The sequence below is a fragment of the Prionailurus bengalensis genome, chromosome D4, assembly GCF_016509475.1.
Source record: "Prionailurus bengalensis isolate Pbe53 chromosome D4, Fcat_Pben_1.1_paternal_pri, whole genome shotgun sequence".
Taxonomy (NCBI): Eukaryota; Metazoa; Chordata; class Mammalia; order Carnivora; family Felidae; genus Prionailurus; species Prionailurus bengalensis.
Window position 1 is genome coordinate 3,888,165 of NC_057359.1, and position 12,254 is coordinate 3,900,418.

General features: G+C 50.0%; 1 protein-coding gene across 2 annotated transcripts in view; it reads left to right on the forward strand.

Annotated features, from left to right (window-relative positions):
• Positions 1-12,254, forward strand: part of SYK (spleen associated tyrosine kinase) — an 83,433-nt gene that overhangs the window by 54,610 nt on the left and 16,569 nt on the right. For both annotated transcript variants that reach the window (XM_043567037.1, XM_043567038.1), the window contains 2 exons: positions 9,061-9,148; positions 10,436-10,613. In XM_043567037.1, the coding sequence (XP_043422972.1) occupies positions 9,061-9,148; positions 10,436-10,613 (266 nt within the window). The remainder of the gene's footprint in view (positions 1-9,060; positions 9,149-10,435; positions 10,614-12,254) is intronic.

Genomic DNA, 12,254 nt, shown 5'->3' on the forward strand with positions numbered 1-12,254 from the left:
GACCGCTGGCCTCCGCGTGTGCTGCCCTGACCCCCCCCCTCCCCCCGCCCCGTCCCGCTGCTCCGCTCTCCTGTCTGCCGTGTGCAGCCCCGGTCGGCAGCCCCCTCCCGGGCCTCCTGTGCTTTCCTTGTGGGTCCTGGTCACTGCCACCAAGTCCACGCCGCGAGCGTGCCCTCTCTGCTGAATGTGCGCTTGAAAGTCAATTTGGGTCGACGGGGAAAGTGGGAGCCTCGTGTCGGAAAATCGTTTCAAAGCGAGCCGCGTGACTTTGTTGCCAGAATCCCGTGTTGCAGGAATGGGAGCCGGTCGCACAAATCACACGCTGCCGGGAGGAATGCCAGGGTTTAGCGCCTAAGACGGTTTATTTTGTGGACGCCAAGTGCGACAGTACCTGCGTTACGGCTGTCGGCTTCCAGCACGGAACTGGAGGTAGAACGTGCATGAAGACAGACGCGGACACTTGAGGATTAGAAATACCTGTTTTCTTTATGGGGCAGTAAGGTTGACATAGGAAGGGGTTTTCTATTTGGCTGTGTGGTTGGATTAGGAGGAAAGAAGCCGAATTATTTTAATGATTTTTATTTATAAGGAATCGTCTCCATATATATATGTGCGTGTGTGTGTGTGTGTGTGTGTGTATAGATACACAGACGTATATTATGTATGGATTGTTTTTTGTGCTTTTATCATTGGTGGTAGAAAATTCTTTCATTACTAATTCTCTCCACGTTCACATCAGTTGGCATTTTCCCAGACATACCGTTGGGCATCAACACAGGATACAAGTTGGCTACAGTACTTGCTAGAAACTACAGAAACAAAAAAGCATAAAAGTCCTGAGATTTCATTTAGGAGGAATGTTCCAAGCGAGCCGTCCTACTGAAGGCGTTCTCAGTCGTGCTGACGGCAGGCCAGAGAGGGGAGTTGAGCGTGACGTTTGATGAGCTGAATGAAACGGAATGGCTGTCTGAATGTCAAGGGCCCAGGAAGCGTGGGTCAGCCCGCAGGAAGGCTCAGCTAGGAGGGGGCAGTGCTTTGGGTGGGGGGGGGGGTGCTACATTCGAGGCTGCCTTTGCTAAGGGTGGCATTTTAGGAGTCGGGGACCAGGTTGTCAAGGTGACACATTCTCTGTGTCCAGTGCCCACTTTGCCACACCGCTTGGCGTTTGCTAGAAGGTCCCAGGACCGGCATGTGATTGAGGCTGTGGCCCTGAAGAGGTCAGCGTCCCCCATGCTCCCCAGCACAGCTCTCCCACTGCCGCCTGCTGGCCCGCGTGGCCTCGGCATTCGCCCCTTCCCTTGGGAGAGGGCTCCGCCTGGGGGCTCACAGGCCCGGGGTCCAGCAGTGTTTCCTGCTGAAGGGGCCAGATGGCACCCATCAACCGAGGTGACGCAAAGCGGATTCTGCTTCGAGGTGCGTGTTCATAATCACAAGCTGTCAGCTTTTCAAGGCTGTAATTACAATGTAGTTCAACTTTGCGACCTTGCTACCGGGGTTTGATGGTCGAACACAAGATTCAGGAGTTTGTAATCGGACGCCGCCCCCCGACAGAGCTGCGTAGAAGAGCTCGGGGCAGGATGCGTGGCATGCATGGTACCCAGACCCCTTGCTCGCTGGCTTCCGTGGCCCCTCCACGCACAGGGCCTGCCTGTCTGCCATGGGGGATCCCCTGTAGACGTGGGCCACACGGCCGGTTGCCACGATTTCTTTACTCATGATCCCCTGTATGGTGGCCCAACCCTATGTGCCAACACACAGCCCCCCAACCCCCGTGCAGCCCCGGGGATGGGCGGTTTCACTGTAGACAGACAGCGTTCCATGCGTATCTTTGTTACGTGGTTCCTAAGTGCACCACGCGGGGTTCAGCCAAGGGAGCGTGACCAGCTGGAGATTTGTGTACAAAACAGACACACACACGCGCACATACATATTTACATACACACACATCTCTACACGCGTGCACTCACATACGAGTATAGGTTTGTCACCAGGACTCGCCTTATGCTATTATGGGGGCTGTATATGCGGGTCCCGTGTCTGTAGGGCAGACCGTCCGTCAGGAAGGGAACTTCAGGAGCAGGACGGAACTCTTCGGAGATGCTTAAAGTTGTCGTCCGCAGCCGGGGGTCAGTCCGCCCTCCACCTTTCTCTTTTTCTCTCTTGGCAAAGCCTCAACTCTCCCCAAAGGACTCTCAGCTGATTAACCCAGGCCCACCCATGATAATCTTAAATTAACGAATTAGGGGTTTCTTTTTTTTTTTTTAATTTTTTTAATGTTTATTTATTTTTGAGACAGAGAGAGACAGAGCATGAGCAGGGGAGGGGCAGAGAGAGAGGGAGACACAGAATGGGAAGCAGGCTCCGGGCTCTGAGCTGTCAGCACAGAGCCCAACGCGGGGCTCGAACTCACAGACTGTGAGATCGTGACCTGAGCTGAAGTCAGAGGCTTAAATGACTGAGCCACCCAGGCGCCCCATAGGGATTTCAGTTACATCTGCAGAATCCCTCCATAGCAGTATCAAGATGATAATTTGATTCAATAATGAAGATTACAGCTCAGAGTAGCCACACTGACACATCAATAAGCCATCACCCCAGGAAACAGCAGCCCAGCCCTGGGAGGAGACAACTCACCCCCACCCCATCCCTGTCCCAAGCAGGCTGAAGCCGGCTTAGTCACTCACGGTGAATAAGGAGAGATCTAGAAAAGACGAAATAGATCTTTACACTAAAGGAATGTGTCCCCTCTTTTTTTTTTTTAAGTTTTTATTAATTTATTTTGAGAGAGAGAGAGAGAGAGAGCAGGAGGGAAGAGACAGAGAGAGAGAGGATGCCAAGCAGTTTCTGGTATCTGGTGCAGAGCCCGACGGTCAGTGCAGAACCCGACTCAGGACTCGAACTCACGAAATCGGAGACTATGACCTGAACTGAAACCAAGAGTTGGACGCTTAACCAAAAGTTGGAGCCACCCAGGCACCCCAAACATGTCTCCTCTTCTTAAACTATCAATATATATCACTAAGACTACCTAAAATATCTGTAAGGCTACCTAAAAATAAACACACGCATGGATAAGGAACATAATATCATCAAAGGAAATAAAAAACTGGGAGTAAGTATTGGTAATGACACACGTGTAAGGCTAAGATCTTTAATACATAGAAATTCTGTAAGTCAGTAAGAGTTTTAACTAACAGGCTAACGGCAGAGGATGTCAGCAGGCAGTTGTTAGTAAAGCAAATGTATTTGTATTTACATAGGAAAATGTAAACATAGGGGAAGCCGCTCCATTTCATAACGAGAGATACGCAAGTTGAACCTCTGGTGCCCCGTTATGTCCATCTGTGAAATGGGCCCAAGTAAAAAGCTTGATGGCATGGTGTGGGAAGCGATACACACAACTTTGCTGGAAGCGATACAGCCTCGAAAAAAAAGGTCGTTTCATAACATCCACCAGAAGTAAAAGCACACGTGACTTCTTGCCTGCAATGTTATCTCTAGGTGTGTAATATTGTTACATGTATGCACAACCACGTACATGTGAAGGTGTTCACGCCAGCACCGTATAAACTGACAAAGTCTGGAAACCATTTAAAAGTCTATCACTGGGAAAGAAACCAGTTACAATAAAACTCACACTGTGGGAGACAGCTGAGATCTACAATCGTTTCCAAAATACAGCGTTAGTTGCAAGTGGCGAATATGTGCTGATAGAATATAGAATGTTCTGGAAGAAATACAGTAGTAACGACACCGGTAAAAGCAGTTGCTGTGGGAGTACGAGACAGGGCTGTCAAGGAGAGTCCTGTTTCGTTGTAAACCCTGCCGTGCCTTTTAAAATCTTTACCTCTTGAATTTATTTAATAATAGTTTTAAAAAGGGAAATTAGAATTTCTAACTAGGATTAGGATTAGGAGCTAATTAATCTGGGGCGCCCGGGTGGCTCAGATGGTTGAGCGTCTGACTTCGGCTCAGGTCATGATCTCACAGTTTGTGAGTTCGAGCCCAAGTCGGGCTCTGTGCTGACAACTCAGAGCCTGGAGCCTCTTCAGATTCTGTGTCTCCCTCTCTCTGACCCTCCCCTGCCCACCCTCTCTTTCTCGAAAATAAATAAGCATTTTTAAAAAAGAAACTAATCTGATTAATACTATGAAGATACGTCTCTGGCAAAAAAAAAAAAAGGCTATTGCCTATTTAAATTTATAACATTTTTGAAATATGCATTGATTTTCCCTAGATGCCAAAGATATCAATAAAGAAGCATTGTGTGATTTAAGTTATGGATTAAATGTATTTTAATCGCTATTCAGAAATATGTTAGGAGAGCTGGTATTTATGTTTTTGTAAATAGAAGAGGAATTTTCTATTCGTGAGGCAGTCAGGAGGAAGCATTTAGGGGAATTATGTCAGATACCCCGTCTGGTTAGCTAAGGTGCAAATGACGCTCTCGAGTTTGTTAATTTGACCAACATACATAGTTGTTTTTAATGATTCAGGCACAAAAAGTACATGTCAGAACTTGAATTAATTCTAGCATGTGGGTGGTTAATGAAAAGTGTGTTTTGACTTGAAAAAGCTTGTTAATCAGATATTAGAGATGTCCTAATAAAAACTTAGGAGCAGGGATATTTTAAAATTTTCCTTAGAGGTTAGGAACATCTTCACACCTAAACACGGAAACAAAGTCAAATTACGAATGCAAGTATGATTCACCCTCTCCCCACCCCTCCACACACTTGCTTTGAAGACTGGAAATCCTTAAATGAACGAAGCCCCTCCCACTACCAGACGCCAGAATGTTCCTCGTGCTTCGCTAAGCACACAAACGGAGAACCAGCAGTCTGAACAGCAGCATTTAAAATTTTTTTTTTCAACGTTTTTTATTTATTTTTGGGACAGAGAGAGACAGAGCATGAACAGGGGAGGGGCAGAGAGAGAGAGGGAGACACAGAATCGGAAACAGGCTCCAGGCTCCGAGCCGTCAGCCCAGAGCCCGACGCGGGGCTCGAACTCACGGACCGCGAGATCGTGACCTGGCTGAAATCGGACGCTCAACCGACTGCGCCACCCAGGCGCCCCAGAACAGCAGCATTTTAAAAGACAGCACCCCAGCCTCGTGTCACCAAGGCGCGTGCCCTCAAAGCACCACACAGCAGGGACGTTTACCTCGGTGGAAACGTGTTCCAGAATTTCACATTGAAACCCGTGTTTCGTGCCAACCTCTGCACTGGTGACTGGGGTATTTTTAAGGCTCATATTTAAATACACAGTTCTCCGGGGCTGAGTTGCAAGAGGGAAGGAGAGGAAAGAGGGGTTGTGGAGTCATACCCACTTACACGGTAACGCCGAAGCGGTGCCCCAGACCCTTGAGAAAACGTGTTTCCACGTCACTGTCAAGGGCCACGTTGTGGACCTCTGCTCCGAAGAGAGGATCAATCGTGAGGTTCAGGTGTCGGTTGGCGTGAATTTGAAGCAGACTCGGTATCGTTCCGTGCCCTGGCCGAGGAAGTGTGCCTTCGACCGCGGGTCCCTGCTCCCCACTGGGACCACGGTCACGCCACCAGAGACCGGAGCCCCATCCGCAATGGCTCTGAGGCCCACAGCCCCTTCTTAGTCCCTGCAACGGTGACACATATGGGGCCACCTTCATTACTGCTGTGCCTGACTGCAAAATGTCTGTCAAGGAGTCTAAAAATTAAGGTCTAGAAATGGATGTGAGGACACAGCTGCAGACACACAGGTCAGGAAGCTGGGTTACCTGTCGGCGCTGTGAGGACAGTGTATTTTTTACTCGTCTGTTCACTTCTGAATCCCCAGCTTCACATCGGCTCCCAGAGAATATTACGCTTGCGGTCAAGCCCGGCCAGTGAGAGATAGGGGATTCGAATTTCAGACCTAATCTGGTCTTATTTTTATTGTTGTGGAGTGACCCGTTTTCACCTCCGTGCGTTAAAACTGGAAGAAAAGGCGCAAGTTGGTCTTTGGGACGCAGAACACGCAGGGACCTGGCGCCATCTAGTGGTGGCCGGCGGGCCTGAGCTCTGTTTGGAACGTCCACAAACACGGGGAAAACGCACCTGCCAACATTTCGTTTACACCTTGTTCTCTATGCAGACAGGGCGCTGATGTTGATTAGGGCGGAATAAACCACCGACACAAATCAGAAAGAATAATGATAAATGATATAATAGGCCCGCAGTATGTTTTTCACTAAATTAAAATGTCATTAAGTTGTAATACTCATCAATACTTTTATAACTTAGCATCCTGCCTCAGAGCCCATTCTGTACAAAGCTTTGAATTCTTTTCAGCTGTGAACCCTCGATCCCAGAGGGTGTTGGGCGTTGTCCTACTAAGTGGCGTATCCATCGAACACTTCCGGAGACAGGAAACTCGTTTCACGTCTTTACTTTCGTCACAGTGTCACTGCCCCCCTGGTAACTGACACGACAGAAAATCTCCCATTTCTTCCAAAGAACATTCTCCAGAGTGTCGTCCCCTGCCCTCCCCCCCCCCCCCCAGTGAGGATGAGGAGGACCTGGGGGCGCAGCCAGGGAGCAGATGTGGTTAGTAAGCGTCCTGTGGGGCTCGGTGAGGCCGTGAAGGCTCGTAACAGAGTGGTGGTCCACACGGCCTCCTCGGCTGAAAACGGGGGCCTGCCTGACCTTCTGAGGGAGACCCCAACCCGGCTCCTCACTCCGAGGCAGACGGGGAGTGAGCACCACCCTGCCGATGTCACTGTGGCCGTCACTGGTGGTTCCCACCTGCTCTTGGTGCCCTGGCATCCCTGTCACTTACACACCCCCACCTCTGCTGTCCAATCCTTCCCTATGGGATTCACTTGTCGGGTCACTGCCTTCTGCCTTTAATTTGTGAAGTCCACTGCTCTGAAGAACATTCGCTCAGGGTGAAGCAGTTATAGCCCCAGGATACTGCTCTAAGGGTCACAGGGCAGGTCTCAAGGTCAGGAGAAGGGGTGCTGGTGCCCTCCCCTTGCCCAGGACGGCGGGTCCTCGTGTCAAAGTTTTGTCTTTGGATCTCTGTTTCCCACCTGCAGCCAAGATCAGAGACGTTGAAAGGATAGTAAATGTAAACCTAAAAGAAGCTTTTTTTTTTTTAATTTTTTAATGTTTATTTTTAAGAGAGAGAGAGAGAGAGTACAAGCAGGGGAGGGGCAGAGAGAGAGGGAGACACAGAATCTGAAGCAGGCTCCAGGCCCCGAGCCATCAGCACAGAGCCCAATGCAGGGCTCGAACTCACAGACCGTGAGATCATGACCTGAGCCGAAGTCGGACGTTCAACCGACGGAGCCACCCAGGTGCCCCTAAATCGTTTTTAAATCACACTGACTCATTCTTCACATCTCCTAGCTTTGAGGCATTATCTTCGTTCATTCATTCATTCACTCACTCATTCACTCACTCATTCATTCACTCGTTGGTGCGTGTTTGGCACATTTTTATGGAGCACCAGTGGTGGGCAAGACGAAGCTCGGGTGTAGCGAATGCACGACTGTGCCTTACACCGTTTGCACCCTCGACACGTGGTGCCTCTCCTGTGAGTGCGGTGGGAACGCTCAGGTAGTCGGAGGAGAACGTGGAGCCAGGACCACCGGTTGACACGTGAGAGCGGGCGTCCGTAGCCTGGTCACCTGGGCCTTTGCCACTGCGAGCAGTGGGCCCGTGGCGCTCGGTAGTCGGCCTGAACAAGGAGGTCAAGGTTTTGGAGACAAGTGGCCGAGGCGTGGCCGCGGTGCCTTGTGACTCTATTATCGTACTTGTGGTTCCGGGTCCTGTGACGTCAGGAGGGCGGGTGAGGACGCGTTGTGTGGCTCAAAACAAGTGGCAATGTAAAATTAAGCTTGATGTCTCCGTTTCTTTAAATTTCTCCAAAGTCTGGCAGTATTTCACTTCTTCGTGGCCGGTGTTTGGGCGCCGATGAGGTTCATGGGTATGTAAACCCCTATTCAAGTCACACCAAAACAAACCAAAAACAGAGTTTGAATTGTGATTTTTTTTTTTCCACGAACCAAATTGACCAATTGACCCTTGTTTTCAGTTGAGGGGGTGGAGGTGGCCAGGAAGACTCAAGATGGAGACTTTCAGGAGGGAAAGTTTATAGGGACGTAAGGAGTAGGTCGTCCCCACACCCTCTTATTTCATAATGCAAATTAACGCACATCAAATAAATAATGAGAGTCGTTGCCGTTAATAACGGCCAGCAAACCGTTTTCCGTTACCTGCTCGGAGTACTGGGCAGATTTCCTTTCCTTTGGGTTCGGAAAACAGGTTCCCCCCCCCTGCACGGGGTCTGTGATTATTGTCATTATTAGCAGCACTGGGCTCTGGCCAGCGGCAGCCGCGTCCCCATGGGACCGATAGCTCACTGGCCGGTGCCCCCCCTCTGGCATCTCCCCCACACGTAGCTAGATCTCCGTGGAGGGTAAGATACAGGCAGAAACTAGGACTGTGTAGACGCTTTGGAGTCAGGGAGGGCGTGGAAGCAGCTAGTAGATATTCACAGTTTCTTCTTTTTTAATGTTTATTTATTTTTGAGTGGGGGAGGGGCAGAGAGAGAGGGAGACACAGAATCCGAAGCAGCTCCAGGCCCTGAGCTGTCAGCACAGAGCCCGACGCGGGGCTCGAACCCACGAACCGTGAGATCGTGACCTGAGCTCAAGTCGAACGCTTAACTGACTGAGCCACCCAGGCGCCCCTCGGTGTTTCTTCTTAAATAACTTTAATAGGACATAAAAGTGAAAAGAAAGAGTTGAGCCAGGAAGACGAATCCAAGGGATCTTTTGAAAGGCGGAAACGGGATTGAAAAGGGTCTGTGAGCGGGGACCCCCTGCGCGAGCTCTGTTTAGCCTTCGCGGGGTCCAAACAGCTGCCCGAAGAATGAGATAAGCCACGTGGTTTTTTTGTCTCTCTTCCTGATTCTTTCGTTTGTCTTCTCTGCGTAAGTCCAAATGTGATTCTTTGAAACTACAAGTAACTGTGCAGATCAGTCCGACAGAGCACCCGTGAAGGAAAGTGACCTGCTGTCGTCTGTGTGCTTCAGGCCTCCACATCCCAAGGGAGCCGGCCAGAGAGCGCCGTGACCTTCAATCCGTACGAGCCGGACCGCGGGCCCTGGCCCACGGACAGAGGTGAGAAACGCACTCGTGGGTCGCCGGCCATTCACCGCACCACAGTCGCGCCGGCCCGACTTAGCGGTGGCTCAGCGTGGGTGACGCTGCTGGCCGGTGGCTGGCGGCGGGTGTCACCTGCCTGGGACCAATGGTGTTCTGGGGCATGAAGAGGTCTCCGAGGCCTCCCTGTCGGGGACACGGCCTCACGGAAAGCGTTCTTCCGTGCTGCTGCTCCAGAAGGGCTCTTCCGGTAACCCCGCCAGTTCACGGCTCTAGGACCGCGTCCTTGGAAGGGTGTGTGTGTCCGTCTACCGCCAACACGCTTCAGCAGAAGGGGCGGTGACGCGGGGCTGCTCCGGACGGAAGGGCTGTCTGGGTGGCTGGAATTCTCCCCGCACTGAGGGAAGTGCAGGGGCCCTGAGGCCACAGGAGGGCCCAGTTCACGAGGGCGCACCACACCCTCCGTGAAGCCCGTAGCCCTCGGCCAGACTGGTCGTCACAAGTGGGAACCCTTTCCGGGTTCTCCGTGTGACTCTGGGTTACATTTTTATCGGTGAGCTTGGTCAGTCCGTGCATTGCTGCAGAAACGAGCCCCAAACTTAGCAGCTTAAAATGACCGCGGTTGTCGAAGGGTCTCCTGCGGGTCAGGGGTTTGGGCACGCCGGGCAGGGGGGAGGCCGGGGCGAGGCTGGAGCACGGGGGCCGGCCGGCATCTCGCCCCTGCTTCGTCCAGGGGCCTCCGCGGCCGTCTCCTGGCGGGGGCTGGCGGGGGCTTGCTCACAGCGTGGAAAGCGTCCGGACGGCCCGACGCCTCACGTGGTGTCTGAAGCTCGAGAGCCATGTTTCCAGCCAACAGTGCAGATGGTTCCTGGTCCTTTACAACCTCGCCCGAGTGTATACAGATGTCCCTTCCCATACATTCTGTTGGTTGATGTTGACACAGTTACAAAAGCCACTGGGGGCCGAGGGGGCATGACACAGACCTCACCCCTCAGTAGAAGGCGTGTCAGAATTTTTACATGCGGTTGGAAGGCCTCCCTCCGTCTTTGCCCCTGGCATCGAAAGACCCTTTCTCTATGCACATTCGTGCAAGAATGGGGTCGGGCCCGGCGGGGAAGAGGGGCTTTTCACTGCCCCCCCCCAACAAACTGGGAGAGACTGTGCTCACTGGCGCCGTAACCACACGAGGTGACCAAGGTCTGGAAAGGGGAGGTGGGGGGGGGGGCAGGAGGCCGGGGGCGGGAGATGATGGGAGTTTCACCGGGGGTCAGGCCCCAAGCTCGTGTCTTCCGGACCGCCCTGCAGATGCCCAGAGAGAGGCCTTGCCCATGGACACCGAGGTGTATGAAAGCCCGTATGCGGACCCCGAGGAGATCAGGCCCAAGGAAGTCTACCTGGACCGCAAGCTGCTGACCCTGGAGGACAACGAACTGGGCTCTGGTAACTTCGGGACCGTGAAGAAGGGCTACTACCAGATGAAAAAGTAAGTCATGGCTGCAACACCACCCCGCACGTCCTCCCGCGAGCGGACCTTCTGGGCACCACCTGGAAATGCACATCCCAAACACAAGTACAACCCGGCACAGCTGAATCTTTGTTAGCAAGTCCATTCGTGTTCATTTCTGGTACAGTGACAATGCGAGCATCCATTGCGTATGGGAACTACGTAAATACTAATAACCTGTGTTAGGGTGGCGTGAGCGTGCCTTTTAGAGAATTAGAAGGTAGAAACAAGCAAAATGTGATAAATGTAGAACATCGTATTTATGCCCCCCAGATACCACTACTGTTAACTAACAACAGTGTGCGTGTGTTCAGTTATTTTATCTTATTTATTAAATTATGTCCTATTTCTCTTACCCATAAAATTCCTGATTACAAATATCATGAGTGAAATGACTTATTTGCTTTTTCCTACATTTTCAAATAACAGCACATGTCATAGGATAAATAGAATTGCTGGGTCACAGAGATCGCCGTACGTGACTTGCTCTTTAGAAGGCGTCCCACAGAGACGGTGCAGGAAAGATACTGGTCTGTATGGTCTTTCCAGACACACCATATCTCTGAACGTGCGTGTTGGCACTAGCGTGTTAACTGATAATCGGGTTTAGCTGTTAGATATTATTTTAAATTGAAGACATTTTATCAATGTTTTTTCTTACGTAAGTAGATCTACATTATTCAAGTGTCAATCTTCAAGTGCGAAAGCACGCACGGAAACTCTTGCTTTCAATATCGTTTTGCTGGGTGTGTGTAATCGACTGATATGCTCATTTGAAGATACATGTACACATATCACAGTTATTTGTGAAATGAATATAAATTACCCTGTATTAAGGCATAAATTTTCTTCACTAGTTTGTGACACTTACATTCCTTGCTTAATCAAATACACGAATTAACATAGGCATAACTATAGAGACGTAATTTCAGCTAGAGGATTTGGGGAGAGGAGAGGCCAGGTAGGTCAATTTAGGGCAAAATGATGTCTTCACAATAGTGAGTCTTCCAATCAATAAACATAACCCATTTTTCCACTTATGTGGCTCTTGACTTCTCAGGTTTCTCTCAAGTAGGGTTGTTTCATTTTCTATATAGAGTGTAATTTTCTGTGTAGAGTGTTGTTTCCTGTGTTGGGTGTAGTTTCTGTGTTGGGTGTAGTTTCCTTTGTAGCAGTCTTGGATTTCTTCTTGGATTCATTTGGAGGTATTTAGTATTTTAGATGTAAATATATATGCTACAGTTTTTAGAATTTCATTGGCTAATCTCCAGTGTTGCTTGGATATGGAAATAGAACCAGTTTCACCTCTTGACTTGATCATCAGCATCCTTGACTGAATTCATCCGTTACCCCTCAAATCATTTCTAGTCATTTATCGGTGTATTCTTTGACCTGAAATGTGTCATCTGTGAATAAAGACAGTTTTTTTTCATCCTGTCTAATCCTTATGCTTTGATATTTCTTTCTTGCCTTGTTGTATTAGCCCAGAATTGTGGCTCAATGTTGAATAAAACTGGAAGTAACCTCATTTCTCATTCTTGATTTTGTGAAGGGGGATACTTTAAATATCTCACTATTAGGTTTGTAGCTGCTCTTTATCAGATTAGGAAAGTTTCCATC